Genomic DNA, 18,082 nt, shown 5'->3' on the forward strand with positions numbered 1-18,082 from the left:
GGATCAGTTCCATTTGATCTGGGTCAATTTTACCAGACTGATTTGAAAATTGATTTGAAACGAATCAACCCTAGTCTTCTAAAGGTAGTGGGTTTGTTGGGTCCAATATGAACAGAAACTGGTTGCGCTGTGACCGAAAATACCTTGGTGATACTCCCAGTCACTTACCGTTCTTGAGAAATATAACCACTCCTGCCGCTGTCGAATTTCATTGGATTACATTGAAGGTGTTCCCCCTGTTCTCCTGCCTCAGTAATAATGACCGGTGAGCTGGAAGACCTCTCCCTGGCCTTACATTTCCACATGTGTTAATAGGCGCTGCCATCTCTCTCCTGATGTGCTTGTTAGGGTCTGTTCTTCGACGACGCCTATGGCTTCTACCCGGGCCAGGTGCTGATTGGGCCGGCCAAAGTCTTCTCCAACGTCCAGTGGCTCTCTGGCGTCAAGCCTGTCCTCAGCAAGAAGAGCAAGTTCAGAGTGGTGGTCGAAGAGGTATGACAGAATTGACAGTTGGAGATAGTTTTTCCTGAGTTACTTAGCACAAAACCACACAAACTAATTATATGCTTAATGCAGTGTGAGTTTTATTTTATTTTAGGGAAAACAGTTTTATGTATTTGTATTCTAAAAACCACCTGGCCTGTTTTTAATTTTAAAAAAGGAGCTAGTACATTGACATAAACATGAGTGTGATTTACCAGAGCCGGTTCGTGGAGCGTTGTCATGGTGCCAAATGTTCATCTGTCATGTGATTTATTCAGGTCCAGGTGGTGGAGCTAAAGGTCACGTGGATCACAAAGAGTTACTCCCCCAAGGGCTCGGATAGCGTGTACCCTCCCCCCTCCACCATCACACAGGAGAACCTGTGCAGGTACCGTGCTCCAATCGGTTTGGCCGTCCGTACAACCGACCACCCCTTTAATTCACTCAATTATGCATCGATCCATCCATCTACCCAGTCAACCAGTCTCATTAGGGAAATAGATTCATTCATTTCCATTTGAAGTTCACCCGTTTTTACTTTACCTCCAAACCGTTTCAAGTGTACGTTGTAGTTACCGATTACTGGTTTCTGAAAATGTTTCTAGAATGTATGCTGTGTTCATCATTTTGCATTACTCCAGTTACCTTGGCTGGGAATGAACCGATAAGAAAATACTTGACCAATTCCGTTAGGTGTTTTGCCATTTCTGTATGTGTGTACCCGGTCATAAATGAAATTGACCAAAAATTGCTTATGATAATGCTTCCAATTTCAACAAATGTAAAGTCATTCACGCCTGAGTTATCTGTCTATATATTTAAAAATAAGTCTGATCATGAATGGAGAATTGGGGTTTGCTGGCTGATATATTGGTGCTCCCTAACGTTGGCCCGACTCGCACATCCCACATGCAGGTGTTTTGGTCCCCATCCTCCCCCACATATGAATGTTCTCCTCTGTAAAACCTCCCCCTTCTGCAGGGTGAAGCGCCTGGGGTACTACGACCACACCCAGAGGCAGCTGGGGGAGAGGGCCCTCTATGTGTTTCCAGCCAAGGGGGACGCCACGCACATCACCTGCGAGGGGCCTGATGGGGCCCCCGGGCTGCCTGAGGATCCTGTGGCCAAAAAGGTGTGTGTGTGTTTGTGTGTTACACTATTTACACTATATATTTCACACTATTGCCTCTGTTTACACAGAAGCTATGTGTGTCCTGTGTTCTACTGGAATTTGAGTGTGAAGAATTGACATGGTTAAATTGAAGGGTAAAAAATGACTATTCCTCTGATACACACTACTGTTCAGATGTTTCGGGTCACTTAGAAATGTCCTTGTTTCCAATGACAGTATACATGAAATTAGTTTGATTAGGAAGTATAGCAAAATGAATAGGAAGTATTGTCACTGAGGACGTTAGAAACAATGATTTAATTGAATTAATAATTGTCCTTCAAACTGGATTTGCTGCAGTTACAGCCTTGCAGAGCTTAGGCATCCTGGTTGTCACTGAGGTAATCTGAAGATCCTTCACCCCATGTTTCCTGAAGCCCTTCCCACAAGTTGGATTAAGTTGATGGGCACTTCTTGCGTACCAGGCGGTCAAGTTGCTCCCACAACATCTCAATGGGGTTGAGATCCGGTGAATTAGATTAGATTAAACTTTGTTGTTGAACAGTATGAGTACAGTACAATGAAATGCAATTAGCATCTAACCAGAAGTGCAAATAAAAGTGTGAACTGTGAAAATGTGCTCTAATCAAGTGCCGTTCACAGGGTAGGGTATGTCATGGGCTTGAAAAATGGAGTGATAGCCTTCCTTCTTCAAGACCCCTTTTACCCTGTCGAAATCTTCCACTTTACCACCACATGGCACCCCCAGACCATCACATTGCATTCACCATGCTTGACAGATGGCTTCAAGCACTCATCCAGCATCTTTTCATTTGGACTGCATCTGATGAATGTTCTTTTTTTGTGATCCAATCACCTCTTAGTCCTCTTGCTCAGTTGTGGACTGGGGTCTCCCACTCTTCTATCTTGGTTAGAGACCGTTTGTGCTGTTCTGTGAAGGGAGTAGTACACAGCGTTGTAGATCTTCAGTTTCTTGGCAATTGCTCAAATGGAATAGTCTTTGTTTCAGAACAAGAGTAGACTGGTGAGTTTCAGAAGAAATATCTTTGTTTCTGGCTATTTTGAGCCTGTAATCGAACCCATGATTGCTGATGCTCCAGATACTCAACTAGTATCTGGAGTTTTATTGCTACTTTAATCAACAAAAGTTTTCAGAGGTGGGCTTTTCTAATGATAACATCATTGCAGATGTGTTTTCTGTAGATCAATTAGCCTTTTAAAATGATAAACTTTGATTAGCAAAGGCAATGTGCCATTGGAACACAGGTGTGATGGTTGCTGATGATGGGCCTATGTGTGCCTATGTGTAGATATTCCATTAAAAACCAGCCATTTACAACATTTCCAAGTGACCCCAAACCTTTGAACGGTAGTGTGCATAGTAAAATCATGCAAATATTTGACTGTTTGTTACAGAAATCTGTTGAGGCTCATGCTGACTACAAATCCCACAGTGCACCATTGTCTTGATGGACACTGGTGTGTCCTTTGAGGAAATGTAACCTAAATGTATACTTTGTCATGACTATACAGGTCATGGATGTGTCCTAGATAATGCCCATACCGTCTACCGGCTGATTTGTTGATCTGAAGCGCATTGCTTAAAGATGTACTTACAGAAAATATATTTTTGCTCGAATGGAATAGTGGATTTTAGTACTGTCAACAAGAAAATTGCAATATCACTATCATTTGCCCCTACATCTCTAACTAACAGCTGTGTGTTTGTGCCATGTTTTGTACCATATCAGTGTCCTAAGTCAATGTCCTTCCTGCAGTTAAAACGCATGTTCAAGAAGGAGTTACTGGGACTGAAACCAAGTGAGAATGCAGAGACGCCCACCGACAAGACGGACAGCCTTGAAGGTACCGGCTTGTGTAGTAATTATACAGGCTGTTTCTGCTGGTCTTCAGGAATGTTGTCTAGTGTTGTTGTTTTTTTTGGCTCGTGCCATCGCTGACCAAGCTCTGTGTCTTCTAATTACACAAGTGGAAACTGCTAAAAGATGCAGTCTTTTTAATTGGTCAATACTGTTATGCTAAGGTGGGCCCCAAGCCAGGGTCTGTCTAAAGACAACTACTGGACCCATTTTTCCAACTCAACAGCTGTGTCCCTCTCCTCACGCACACAACACACACGACTTCCAGGTGACCACAAGCCCGACAACGCCCAGCCGGACCCCGCCGACCACACCGCCCGCCCTCAGAACCTCAACAATGGTCCGTTGTCCCGGGGCGCCCCGTGCCCCCCCCCGCCGTGGCCCGAGCCCGGGGAGCAGGACGCGGACGACGAGGCCGGGGCCGAGGACACGGACGACACGGCGTCAATGACGTCGTCGGCGAGTAGCACCGCCTCATCTCAGAGCAGTGGCCTGGGGGGCCCGAACCGGAAGAAAAGCATCCCGCTGTCCATCCGAAACCTGAAGAGGAAGCACAAGAAGAAGAGGACCAAGTTCTCCCGCGAGTTCAAGCCCGGCGACAGGTGAGCAAGCGCTCCGCACAGTTATTCCGGACCGTCTGTGCTGTGTTAGCACCAGTCAGTCCCGTTGTATTTATAGGTTATAGATGCTTAGGCATCACTCTGCCCCATATTCTCTTGCTGTCACTTTGTCATCCTACTAATGACCTATTTCTTTAAAACTCCCTGTGTTCCTACTTTTCTGGCCCTCCACTCTACTTTTTTTTCTCTCTCGTTCTCACCCTCCCGTATCTTCAAAGTATCTCAGAGTGGAGAGTGATGATGTAGGATCAGTTGAACGTTTTAGATCCTAACAAATGTGATGATATGGTCAGGTAATATATCAATCAACATTACTAATTTCAGATGCGGTACCCACCGCGTCGTTACTGGGTCCGGTACCCATCGCGTCGTTTCTGGGTCCGGTACCCACCGCGTCGTTACTGGGTCCGGTACCCACCGCGTCGTTACTGGGTCCGGTACCCACCGCGTCGTTACTGGGTCCGGTACCCACCGCGTCATTACTGGGTCCGGTACCCACCGCGTCGTTACTGGGTCCGGTACCCACCGCGTCGTTACTGGGTCCGGTACCCCCCGCGTCGTTACTGGGTCCGGTACCCACCGCGTCGTTACTGGGTCCGGTACCCACCGCGTCGTTACTGGGTCCGGTACCCACCGCGTCGTTACTGGGTCCGGTACCCACCGCGTCGTTACTGGGTCCGGTACCCACCGCGTCGTTACTGGGTCCGGTACCCACCGCGTCGTTACTGGGTCCGGTACCCACCGCGTCGTTACTGGGCATAAAGGTTTAGCGATGCTCATGTCATTAGAGACTAGCGCATCGATCCTCAGGAGCCCAAATGGAATGAGAGTCAGGAAACTATTAAAAATGGTGCGATCTGCCGGTCTCTATTTTTCCAGCTTCCCAAGCACCACTGCCTGTGTCAGATCCCATCCCCCTTTTCTAATGTGTATATCTGCGTAGAACATTCAGCATTCAGCGCTTGTAAAATGGCTTTCACAACATCGGTCCAAAGGCTTTATTAGTTGCGTGGCCATTCATGTAATTAGCTGTGCCGTTTTTACAGAGTGTTTTATTTTTTAATTTATTTATTTTTTGCTGTTGTGTCGGCTCTCTTTGTCTCAGCCTGCCTCTCACTTGCGTCGAAGCACAGTGGTTGTTGGGAAGCAGCTGGATGACAGATGTCGTCTCTGAAGGTGCATTTTCTATTTATGACACCAACTGAACATTTCCTTCTGGCACTGGTTTGGATCCCATGTATGGAGACGTGTGTTGAATCTCCCTTTGGAGCAGAGATGCACATCCCTGATCATCATCCTCCGTCTTAGGCCGGAGTCCTAAATGGCACCCTCGCTCCCTGTAGTGCCCTTCTTCCGACCTCAGCCCACAGGCTTTTTAGGATGCAGTCAGAAGGGGAGACACCTTACACCCCCTCCTCACTCGAACGGACCCGTGTTCATCGATCCAACATCTTGTCTCCCAGAATATGTCCTGCCCTTATGAACCTCCGATAGCTACTCTGATCGATTTCAGGCTGATTTCCCGGAGCGTGTTTAGAAGTGAGCCTCTCAGTTCCTGGGGTTTTGTGCCAGTGCAGTCTGGCCTTGTGTGCCAATCTACCACCCCTCTAGGACTGATTTAATGAGGACCAATCTAGTAACAATTTGTTTGGTTTGTACTAGCAAGAACCAAATATTTTGGATTTAGAAAATGCTGCGCTCTCTTTGTGGTCTGGTGAAGGGAAATAAGAATCATGCCAAAACCCCAGATTAGGGCTGGCTTGTGCTCTAGCAACTCCTGTTTCGTTCCAGGGTATGTGTACCTGTCTTTTTGGCTTAAAATTGTGGATTTAAAATTGGGTTGGCATATACACTGAACAAAATTATAAATGCAACACTTTTGTTTATGCCCCCATTTATCATGAGCTGAACTCCCAAGATCTATGACTTTCTCTATGTACACAAAAGGCCTATTTCTCCCATATTGTTCACAAATCTGTCTAAATCTGTGTTAGTGAGCACTTCTCCTTTGCCGAGATAATCCATCCACCTTGGTGTGAGGTCGGTTGGATGTACTGCCAAATTCTCTGAAACGCCTTTGGAGATGGCGTATGGTAGAGAAATTCAATTCACGGGCAACAGCTCTGGTGGACATTCCTGCAGTCAGCATACCAATTGTATGCTCCCTCAAAACTTGCGACATCTGTGGCATTGTGCTGTGTGATGGAACTGCACATTTTAGTGGCCTTTTATTGTGGCCAACCTAATGCACACCTGTGGAATAATCATGCTGTCTAATCAGCATCTTGATATGCCACACCTGTGAGTGCTCACTAACACAGATTTAGACAGATTTATGAATAATATTTGAGAGGAATAGGCCTTTTGTGTACACAGAGAAAGTCTTAGATCTTTGAGTTCAGCTCATTATAAATGGGGCCAAAAACAAGTTTTGCGTTTATAATTTTGTTCAGTGTATTTTCATTCTTATTGTCTGCTTGTTGCTTATAATGGATGGTCAGCATGGATACGTTGAACTAATCTGAGGTGATCTTGTGAGACAAGATGTTGGATCGATGATCTTGTGAGACAAGTGCTCATTAAACAATATGAGCATTTATATTTGTTTTTAAACTGAAAAAAAGAGATCACTTCCTAAAATAGTAATAAAATCACATGCTACCTTTCTGTAATACATTTGGTTGACATGACACTAGAATATGCCCTTTACACCCCACCTGGCTGTTAAATCTAGATGGAGGTGATAAATCATGTATACAGCTCATAGGTCGGCACAGAAGACATCCCAGCTCCTCTGACGAATACTAATGGAGCTCTAAGGGTTGACGTAGATGGAGAAGAGGAAAGGATGGAGAGACTGACACGGAGAGACTGACACGGAGAGACTGACACGGAGAGACTGACACACAGGAAAGGATGGAGAGAGTGACACACAGGAAAGGATGGAGAGAGTGACACACAGGAAAGGATGGAGAGAGTGACACAGAGGAAAGGATGGAGAGAGTGACACAGAGGAAAGGATGGAGAGAGTGACACAGAGGAAAGGATGGAGAGAGTGACACAGAGGAAAGGATGGAGAGAGTGACACACAGGAAAGGATGGAGAGAGTGACACACAGGAAAGGATGGAGAGACTGACACAGAGATTGATAAAGAGGCGACGGAGAGACGGCGCAAGGGAAAAGACTGAGGGAGTGAGACAGACTGTGTGGGAGGGATGGACTGAGTTAGAGAGGTAAAAGGCTGAGTGATATTGAGGGAATTCAATTGCAGAGGTCAAGAGGTGAGGAGAAAACGATTGAAAGGCTTGACTGACAGGAAATGGGGTCAGAAGAATGGGAGCCACGGGAGAAGAGGTCACAACTGGCATGATACGCCAGTCCCCTTTTTAACGCGTCCTGTCTCCCTTTGTCCACCGTCAGGGTGGCGGTTGAGGTGGTGTCCACCAAGACCTCTGCTGATGTCCTCTGGAAGGACGGTCGCATGGAGACCCACATCCGCTCCAACGACCTCATCCCCATCCAGCACCTGGATAACTACGAGTTCTGTCCCGGGGACTTTGTCATCGACAAGCGATGTACGTAGCTAGCTCCCTTCATGCTTGTGTTCAGGCTATTTCACCAGGAAAGTAGGTAACCCTGAAGACTTCACTTCCTTTTAGATATAGGTTGTTTTTAAAAAATGTGGATGAAAAGTGACGAGACGCAAAGGGAGCTATTTATCAGGTTGACCACAGTTGTGTCCTTGGTGACAAATGGTGTTCGCTCACGTCAGTGTGTTCTGTGTGTGTGTGTTCTGTGTGTGTGTGTGTGTTCTGTGTGTGTGTGTGTGTTCTGTGTGTGTGTGTTCTGTGTGTGTGTGTGTGTTCTGTGTGTGTGTGTTCTGTGTGTGTGTGTTCTGTGTGTGTGTGTTCTGTGTGTGTGTGTGTGTTCTGTGTGTGTGTGTGTGTTCTGTGTGTGTGTGTTCTGTGTGTGTGTGTTCTGTGTGTGTGTGTGTGTGTGTGTGTTCTGTGTGTGTGTGTTCTGTGTGTGTGTGTGTGTGTGTGTGTTCTGTGTGTGTGTGTGTGTGTGTTCTGTGTGTGTGTGTGGTCCCACAGCCCAGGCATCTCAGGACCCGGGGGTGTATGGAGTCATCCAGTCTGGAGACCACAAGGGCAGGACGTGTTCTGTGAAGTGGTACAGACTCAACGCCTCCGGCAACGACGTGGAGGTCAGTCTGCGCCGAGTTGCGGGTCGGCTGGGGTCGACGCGACATCCTCCTGCCACACGCCATCGTTAACTCTACGGACGTTGAATTTGGGCCCCCGAAAATCACGCCCTAACCCTTGTGCAGTGATCTGGTCAAATTGCGTGCAAAAAAAGGATGAATAGGTTGCGTGATGTTTCCCGAGGGGGAATGAGAAAATCAACTTCAACGTTGTAGTTGTCTGGACAGGCTGTTTACTGGCACTGGCACGTAGTCAACACCAAACTGTAGAATGACGTGCTTCTTAAGTGCTTTATAGTTACAGCATGTACCTAATGTGTCTATCAAGTAAAAAAAAGTATAGTACACAACCAGGCTGGCACATTTAAGGCAGAGGTCCATGTGCTGGCAACAGCTCAGGGAAAATGACATCCTATTCATTGTATTTCATAGGACATAACTAGCTCCGAAAGTCCACAACAAATGATGACTAGGTATTTAGCTAGTACTTGGTTAGCCATTGTAAAACACATACCAAAGAGTGTCTAAACGTAACTTTGAAAGTTTCTGCCCTCCCAAAAGTCAAATGATGTTGCTAAAGTTCTTGCACAGCTGACTAGCTCGTTCAGGTAGTTAATACAAAACGGTATAATAAGAAATGCCATTAGCAAGTCAACTTGCATATGTAGGGTTACGCCCTTGAATGGAGATGGTCAACGGACCTCATTGTAGTCTACCATGTGGTCTATAAAACGGTCATGCTGCAAAGACTGCAGTAAACGTATCTGTATCTTTAAGGTGACCATAGAAACATGAGCCAATTTTTTTGGGGGGGGGGGAGAATAGCCAAACGATCCCGCAATTCCTATCTGAAAGTGATATAAGTTTTTTTGAATTGTGTTTGTCTTCCAGGTTGTAAGGGAGGAGGAGGATGTCAGCGTGTACGACATCGCCGATCACCCAGACTTCCACTTCCGCACCACGGATATCGTCATCAGGATAGGGAACTCCGAGAACGGACGAAATACGGAGTGTGAGAATGAAGTGAGCTTTTGAACCGTTCTAAATTAGCAGTTGAAATTCCCCGTTTCTTACCGAGCTTTGGGCTGTTCTGTCTTTTCTGGTCCGGCCTCTTGGTAATGGATCCGCCATAATAACTGGAGCCAGAGGTTTGTGATGATATGTCAGTACATTGCAGTAGTAGGTTTACATGCTTGTTTGTGTTCCTCCCCACGGCCCAGACGTCGGTCGGCCAAGTGTCCAGAGTGGACATGAGCAGCAAGGTAGAGGTGGTGTGGGCCGACAACTCCCTGACCATCGTCCTGCCACAGGTACTCATGGTAATTGTAGTCTTTCTGTACCTCAAGTACGCTAATAGTAGTCCTTCTGTCCACATGCAAGGTTGTATTAGTCACTAATGAATGGCTCTGTTAGTTTTTGTACCTTTTTGTGTAAATGTTCTCCTTGCCTGCTACCCAGTGGCCCGTGTGGTTGTTTTCGTGCTTTCAGTCTTCAACCGCGCGCCGCTGCTGTTGTCCTGTTATTGGTTTTCCGTAAGCACATTTTAGATTTGATCAGCAAAGCTTTTAATTCATGTCAAATATCCCAACCCCCGTTTCCATTCAGCACCTGTACAACGTGGAGTCTGAGATCGAGGAGACGGACTACGACTCGGTGGAGGAGAGCAGCAGTGGCTTGTCCACGGAGGAGTGGGAGGACGAGAGTGACAGCTGGGAGACCGACAACGGCCTGACGATCAATGAGGACGACCAGCACCCCGGCAACGAAGCCGACGGAACCCCGGCCCCGACCCCGACCGGTCCCGGCCCCTTCATCATCCCCCCGGAGGATGGCAGCAAAGGAGGGCCCACGACCCCCACCAAACCCCCCAACTCTGCCGAGGACTTGGAGAGGGCTGGAGGGACCACCCCCGGGTCAGGAGGGGCCGACGCCGCCGAGAAGCTCCCGGGGAAAGAGGGCACTCCGCGGGGTTTCCGTGAGCTGAAGGAGGCCCTGAAAATTCTGGAGAGCCTGAAGAACATGACGGTGGAACAGCTGTGGACAGGCGGCTCGCCCACCTCGCCCACGTCGTGCGCGGAGCCAACAGCCAACGGGGCCAGCACCAACACCGCCAGTGCCACCGCCCCCGCCTTGCCCGAGAAGCCCACCAAGGAGAAGCGCTTCCTGGACGACATCAAGAAGCTCCAGGAGAACCTGAGGAAGACCCTGGACAACGTGGCCATCGTGGAGGAGGAGAAGATGGAGGCGGTGGTGGAAGCTGGCGGTGGACCGGCCGCCGGAGGTACAGAGAGGGGGGAGAGGGGGGGCGACGAAAGGCCGCAGGAGGAAGCCAAGACGCCGGGTGCGGCGCCAGAGTGGCCCAGTGATACGCCCGTGCTCTGCCAACAGAGCGGGGGCAAACCTGGCGTCACCTTCACCAGCGCCAAGGGTGAAGTGTTCTCAGTGCTGGAGTGTTCACCAGGTGAGGACCTTTTTAACGCTCATCGTTTCACATTTCGAGGTGAATCCTGGTGCAAACACTTGACAAATTCTCTGCCCACACCCTGCCAGACACCCACACCTTTAAGAAGATGGAGTTCCAGCCGGCCGAGGCCAAGAAGTTCTTTAGCACCGTGAGGAAGGAGATGGCACTGCTGGCTACGTCCCTGCCTGATGGCATCATGGTCAAAACCTTCGAGGACCGCATGGTAAGCTTAGCGTCGCGTTGCCCTGTTTGAAAGCGATCGAGTTGTATTCCATTACAGAGCAATCTCAATTGATCAAATGTATGTTATGGGGGCCCTTTCAACCTCGAGTGCTTTAACAGACACCCAGCCTGAAACCCAGAGGGGCAAACAACAAGGCTTAATGCACAGCGGCTAGGAAAATCTCCCTAGTGTGTTTCCCTACATAGTAAGAAACCTAGAGTACGGAGTGCTCATGTTTTGGAAAGAAGTGCTAGTACTAGGGATGACGGTGAAAAGGGCCGGCGTTGTGGTTTACTTCAAGGCTCCGGTCTCACTCATCCCTCTCTCCTTAGGACCTGTTCTCTGCCCTGATCAAGGGGCCCACGCGCACCCCTTACGAGGACGGCCTGTTCTTCTTTGACATCCAACTGCCAAATATCTACCCGTCAGTGCCACCTCTCTTTCGCTACCTGTCTCTGTGCAGCGGGCGCCTCAACCCGAACCTGTACGACAACGGCAAGGTCTGCGTCAGCCTGCTCGGCACGTGGCTCGGCAAGGTAACCGGGAGAGTGACTGACATGCACACGCTACATCCAAACCACTGGCCTCACCTGGCTCAAAGGACCGCTAAAAAGAGGTGCTTCTGGGCAACGTGGACAAACGGAACTGTCATTTTGAGTGTGGCTCGTGGTGTGGGCAATGAAATAACATTGGGACTAAAACGCTATTAGGGATATTATTTTATGAGTTTAGCGCGTCACAGTTAGAATAATCTTATGTTCTGCCTCAGTTGCTGGTTGTTTATTGGTAGAGAGCAACAAGCGTAATGTCTGTGTTTCCCCCATATCTCTCGTCTAAACTACATAGTTCTCTTGCATTAAGTTTATAGTCTACCAGAAATGTGTTGAGCGAGTTAATCACTGTGCGGTTGTCAGACTCTGTTGAATATTCATGTGAAGTCACGTTCAAATAAGTGTTCCGTCTGTGTAGCTAGGATCACACCGCTGTTTTTCTTTCATTAGGTTTTAAACTGTTTACACTAGATTATTGCACTCCTCAGTTTGTTCATTAATAATTCATACCTTCAACACAGTTCTGTCTAAAAGCACTTTTGACTATGAATGACTAGTTCTCATAATAACCTATAACACCAAAAGCCTGTGATTAGTGGCTGGCATGTTCAGTGTTGATTACAAAGGGCTTGATTGCTCCAGACAAACATTACGGACCCTCTGACTGCCCTAGTTTACCCGATTCTGTGAACTTTTTGGGTAAAAAGGACAAAGTAATTTCCCAAAGTCATATACCGACGGGTGTTTGTGCGAAACGGCCTTCTCACTGTCTGGACTATTTCTGTATCACTCCACAGGGTACCGAAAGGTGGACCAGTAAGTCTAGCCTGCTGCAGGTGCTCATCTCTATCCAAGGTGAGTTCAAACTGCTCTCACCAGACCTATTCTGGACACGCTCGCAGACCCTCTGACGTTCTTCACCCCCAACCCAACCCGAATCTCCAATTACCAGTCAGTTCTTGATCCCTGAATACACACACACACACACACACACACCTCTCTCTTGTCATACACACACACCTCTCTAGTCATATACACACACACGCACACACCTCTTGTCATCCTCACTGCAGCAGAAGTGTATGTTTTATTCATACATTCTCATTGGCTCATTTATGTGCGGGTTGCACAGTGTTGCAGAAAGACCTTCCCTCCGTTTGAACAGAGAGACCACTGTGCTGTAACCATTACGGTCAGCAACCTTCACCACAGGAATTGGATTTGGTGATATCAACAATTCGGTTGAAAGGCTTTAGCAGATTATTTATGAAATACACGTTGGCCTTCAGTGGACGCTCTTACAGGACCTGTTAGGCTTAAGGGCCTGGCTCAAGGGTACAACCGATTTTTCACTTCGACAGTATGGGGATTCAGAATGGCTACCTTTTGAATACTTGACTAACTCCCCAACCATAGCCCGTGTTTACACAGGAACAGGGCTTTGTGATTTCTAGGCTATTTGGGTCCTTTATAACTTCATTCTTTAGGGTCCATCGTGTGTCTCTTCCCCCCCACAGGCCTGATCCTGGTCAACGAGCCGTACTACAACGAGGCTGGTTTTGACAGCGACCGTGGTTTGCAGGAGGGCTACGAGAACAGCCGCTGCTACAACGAGATGGCTCTCATCAAGATGGTGCAGTCCATGACCCAGCTGCTGCAGACACCCATCCAGGTCAGACAGGCTCAGGAGACGTGGCTCCTCTGAGAGTCGATGCGATTCAGGCAAACTGAGTGCAGCAGAGCCCTTTCAAATGACCTCCCGAAACACGTAGTTACCTCCCCCTGTCTCAGGCAGGGCAACGCCCGTTTCAGTAAAAATGGAGTTATTGTGTCACTTCATCCCATCATTTTTTTGCGAGGATTTTCTGATGCACAATGTCAGATGTGTGATCACGTGGCTGTTAGGAAATGCGTGTTTGTGGAAAACGGGACCAAAATATACTGAGTAGTTACTGTGTCCATGTTTTAGTTCAGGAAAAAAATTCTGGGAATGCTTGTATATGAACCTATATTTTATTTAGGGCATGGGATAAATAATGCATGGAAGCGCCATCTAGCTTGTCTGCATCATTGGTGCCGGTTCCTCTGCCTGCTACTCTATGCCTGCTGCTCCCTCAGCCCAGCTCAGGCTGCAGAGTAGAGTAGCATTATAGGTTTTGGGGCTGATTCCTCACTTTGATCGGAACGGGTGTGGATCAGCCCTCATGATTGGTTTGCCACTTATATGGTTGTTTCGGTTAACGCCAGCGTGTGGCTGATTAACAACCTTCCAGAATTCCATCACGTCACACGCTTTTATTTTTCCTCTTCAGGTGTTCCAGCAAGAGATCCAGCAGCATTTTGTCTCCAATGGTTGGCGCTTGGTCCACCGCCTGGAAGCCTGGCTGGAGCTCCACGAGCTGGCTGAGAGGGGTCCTCCATCCAGACCCTCCCGGGATAGGCCTCCCTCGGTGGAGCCCCTGGACGAGACTGTTCCCCTGGGTGCGGTGGCCCACAGCAGCCCCAACAAGCCCAGAGGGGCGGCGGACGAGGAGCTGGAGGACTCTGGCCTGGGCCACTCCACCAGTGCCGCGTCCCAGCAGGAGCTCAGCCACAACTCGGACTGCGATGGGGCGGTCTCGGCCGGCGAGGGGGGCGGTGCCAGCACGCCAGTGGCGTCCGGGCCCGTACGGGGCGCTTCCTCAGACTCTGCCGGCGGCAGCCAGCCGGCGGTGCGACCAAAGAAGCGCAGGAAGAGCTACCGGAGCTTCCTGCCTGAGCGGAGCGGTTATCCGGACATTGGCTTCCCCCTATTCCCGCTCTCCAAGGGGTTTGTGAAGAGCGTGCGTGGCATGCTGACCCAGTACCGGGATGCCTTGACCGCCGCCTCCATCCCCGACAACACTGAAGACAAGTAAGCGGCAAGTGCCTCCCCCCAAAACCCCAAACCCTCAGCCCACCTTTAAAGTGCTGCACTGTGGCCCCAATGATCTACCAAAATCGCCCTGGTACCCCCCCACCCCCGTTACGACATCCGCCAAGTGTCGTCATCGTCGTGTCGCGCCCCCCCCCCCCCCCCCCCCCCCAACAGCTGCCTAGGATCTTCCATCCAATGCCCTCTTCTTCTCCCAGACCCCCAGAGAAGTATGATCGGCTTTGGGGTGTCATGACAGAAACTTACCGGGTCAATTCTCTTTTCCTCCAAAGTCTGGGTGGACTCAGATTTCAGGGTGGGAGGAGAGGTCTTGTGGGGACTTAAGCCACTGTGAGAGCCCCCCCCCCCCCCGTCTCATTAATTGGACCTTCAGAGCACTCTGACACAAGGACAAGAGTATCGACTGGAAAGCGGAGCCACTCGTGGAGCCTTCTAGGCCTTGGCTGATGAGGAGGAGAGCAGGGAGGAGAGACTCACAAAAGCTGGCTGGAAAAAGAAAAGTGCCATGGACTTCCTCTTGCATCGCCCGAAGCTGCTGTCAGGCCTTGTGGAATAACCTAAAGAGACTTTTGTGTCGCCACAAAAATGGGAATTATTTGCACATTGAAATTGTACTTCCAGTCGTGTCAATTAGATGAAAATAATAAAATAGGAGACACTGATACATTAGTCATGGCAGGGTGACCCGGGCAGATTTGCAAAGCTGGGATTCCTCTGGAGAACTGCGTTTCCCAGCATGCCAGGCTCCTTTGACTGCCACGCTCTGAATCAGCAAACAATCTCACCAGAGTTGGGCACCTTTTGACACGCCGATGTGTACGGAGTTTAAATAGTTCTTACTAGTTGTTTGCTTTTTGCCCTGCTCCTCTCGCTCTCTCTACAGACCCAAACACACGTGCACACAGACACACACACTATATCTGAATGTTTTAAAATGCCCATCTACAAGCGCTTCATGTTGCCCCCTCTGCTTGTTCCTTCGCCAATCGCTGGCACCAAAACACTTGGTTGCAGAAACACTTGAGTGTCTAGTTTACATAAAAACCTATGGAAGTCGACCTGCTGTAGCTCCCACAGTCCCAGCGGTATGACCTATGAACATGGAATACACCCAGGTTCCAGTCAACATTGCGGTAGGCTAAGGGGCTTTTTCACGTTCTAGTCATTCTATTTATATTGCAGTCACCTGGTTTTCTGCATTTACGTAGGAAACTAAGAAGTACGGTCAAATTAGCTGAAATAACTTAAACTGTTCGATTTGAAACAGTCTTCAACTCTTTCCGTTTGAAGACTAGATAATTTCAGTTGTGCTGGCATCAACATAGAACCAATGTTCCGGTTATATCAGCCAGTTCCGTCTGAACACCCAACTTGAAAATCCTAACTCACAGAAATGATCAAAGGGTAACAATGTATTTCTTTTTTTGCGGCTTTAAATTATCTTTGACCTCCGCAGTCACAAAATAGTCCTCCTGAGCGATCCAACAATTACTCTTCCCCTCGCCAATGCAGTAAAACATTGCAACTGACACGAGTATCCATTCCATCCTCATTACTCGAGTCCTGTCTCATCTTGACATGTTGCCTTACTAGAACTGTTCTTATATTATCAGACCGTATGTACAGAAATCCTCCTCAGCCCTGCTTTAGCCAATACATTGACCATACTCAAGAGGTTGGCTGTCCAACTTCAGGTCTGGGGTCGTGTTTCCCCCCCAGACTTAATTGTGATCATTTAGCTGATGGGAAAAATTAAAACAACAAACAAGTGAAATAGTGAAGTTGCCCACAGCTTCAGCCATTGTTTTCCAGTGTTATACTGAAACTTTGTTTGTTCAGTGATTTGAGATTATTAAAGTCTGCAGAACAGTTATAGTATTTCTTTTTTTGTATCCTTTTTCTTCTTGCTCTTTCCTGAACCACAATGGAGCGTGACTGTTGGTCCTTATAAAGTAGCACTATATTCCTTTAATGTTTCCAGTTTAAAGGGGAAATCAGGCACTTTTGGCAACATGGCCGCAGCCAAGGTCATGATTGAACTTTGTGATGTTCATCTTCAGGATTTAAACTTTGTGATACTGCTTTTATGTTTCATAGTTGCTTGGATTGCGTAAAATTGGTCAGTGTTTTATTTATTACCGCAGGGAGTTATTCTCTTTATGGCCACCAGGGGTCAGTGGTTCCATTCATTGTGTGCTCCCATGAAAGACATAACCTGGTCCCCAGAACGGGTTTCAGTGAACTCCCTTGGCAAGCAGCTGACTAAAACACACAGATCTTGGATCAGTTTATAAATAGTGTGTCTAAGTGCTGAAATTTCCTGGTTTTAATATAGCCTGGGACAAGATCTTTGTGATGTCTCGCAAACTTGGCAAAACTGCATAAACAGATCTGGACCAGGGCTACTTCTAGTGCTTCCTGGGTTATATGAACAGTCTTTGTTTACATCCACAAAATCCCATCTGGAATATATCATCATTATATGCTTGTGCTTTCTGCTAGGTATGATAGGGTTGGTCATTCCCCTTGTGTTAACTTGAGAACTAAGTATGTTTGTTAATCTTTTTACTCAAAAGAAGCTAAATGCTTAGTGTTCCTGAGTGCGAGACCATACAATGTGCCATTGTGAATAGGTTAAGCATGCAAAAAGAAGATTAATATAAACATTTTTTTGTTTTTGTTTCCTTTTTCTCTAAGTCACATTCCTGTACCAGGTGTGGCAAACAGGCTTCCATCACTTATGTTCCTCCTTGACTTTCCCCTATACTTCTCCCATGCTGCCTGTACACTTAGCCCTGGAGGATGTCCCTCTGCTCTCCCATGATGCCTGTACACTTAGCCCTGGAGGATGTCCCTCTGCTCTCCCATGATGCCTGTACACTTAGCCCTTGAGGATGTCCCTCTGCTCTCCCATGTCAGGCTGCAGTATGCGTAGCATTGCAACCTTTTCCTGTGTCCACATCCTCAGATCAGTCATTCCCTTTGGTTTTTCCACAACTGAAAAATAATATACAAAAAATGTGAAGCTAGTTCTAAAAAAAAAAAAAAAAAAAAAGGAGAAAAAAAAGCACGGAGGAAATCAAGCACACGGCTCTGTAATATTTTCTGTGTATTGTGTATATCATTCAGAGTTAATCATTACTGCGAGAGATTTCCAGCCAAAGCATGTAACATGTTGCTTTAAGCCTAGAATGGCTACACACGGCATACATTTCCACAGTGGCCTGTATTGGTAAACTAATAAACTTATGATTTGTATCCTTAATGCCTCTGTACAGAAGTCATGACTACAATATAAATATATAAATACATACATATATTTAACAGAAACTGTGGATCTATACATGGTCATGTGAATGCTTGGGGCATATGTATACATTTGCTGAGTGTGTATTAGTATTTTTTTTTCCTTTTTGTTTATTTGTAATTGTTTTTTTACAACTCATTTTGTTGCATTAATACAACTGTATGAAGTGATACATTAAAATTTGCAACCAGTACCATGGTAACAAGTTGTTGCTTCTGGTGGATTCAAGTTGTACTACAGATTAGTGTTTAGTTTACCTCACTCAAAGGACACAAGTGCTCATATATTTTTTATTACAAAAGA

At 47.4% G+C, this 18,082-nt stretch overlaps 1 protein-coding gene across 4 annotated transcripts in view; it reads left to right on the top strand.

The window, feature by feature from the left end:
• ube2o (ubiquitin-conjugating enzyme E2O) overlaps positions 1-17,981 on the top strand; it is a 33,305-nt gene extending 15,324 nt beyond the window's left edge. The window contains exons 6-20 of one of the 4 annotated variants that reach the window (XM_020049773.3): positions 349-492; positions 762-871; positions 1,465-1,615; positions 3,394-3,481; positions 3,764-4,097; positions 7,537-7,691; positions 8,211-8,323; positions 9,212-9,343; positions 9,535-9,639; positions 9,926-10,781; positions 10,871-11,007; positions 11,340-11,543; positions 12,356-12,413; positions 13,076-13,230; positions 13,871-17,981. In XM_020049773.3, coding sequence (XP_019905332.2) covers positions 349-492; positions 762-871; positions 1,465-1,615; positions 3,394-3,481; positions 3,764-4,097; positions 7,537-7,691; positions 8,211-8,323; positions 9,212-9,343; positions 9,535-9,639; positions 9,926-10,781; positions 10,871-11,007; positions 11,340-11,543; positions 12,356-12,413; positions 13,076-13,230; positions 13,871-14,455 — 3,327 coding nt within the window. In that variant the 3' untranslated portion in view covers positions 14,456-17,981. The remainder of the gene's footprint in view (positions 1-348; positions 493-761; positions 872-1,464; positions 1,616-3,393; positions 3,482-3,763; positions 4,098-7,536; positions 7,692-8,210; positions 8,324-9,211; positions 9,344-9,534; positions 9,640-9,925; positions 10,782-10,870; positions 11,008-11,339; positions 11,544-12,355; positions 12,414-13,075; positions 13,231-13,870) is intronic. The other 3 variants (XM_034294009.1, XM_013135375.4, XM_010889412.5) reach the window with 3 other exon arrangements.
• Positions 17,982-18,082: the final 101 nt, after the last annotated feature.

This window comes from Esox lucius, chromosome 9, assembly GCF_011004845.1.
Source record: "Esox lucius isolate fEsoLuc1 chromosome 9, fEsoLuc1.pri, whole genome shotgun sequence".
Lineage (NCBI taxonomy): Eukaryota > Metazoa > Chordata > Actinopteri > Esociformes > Esocidae > Esox > Esox lucius.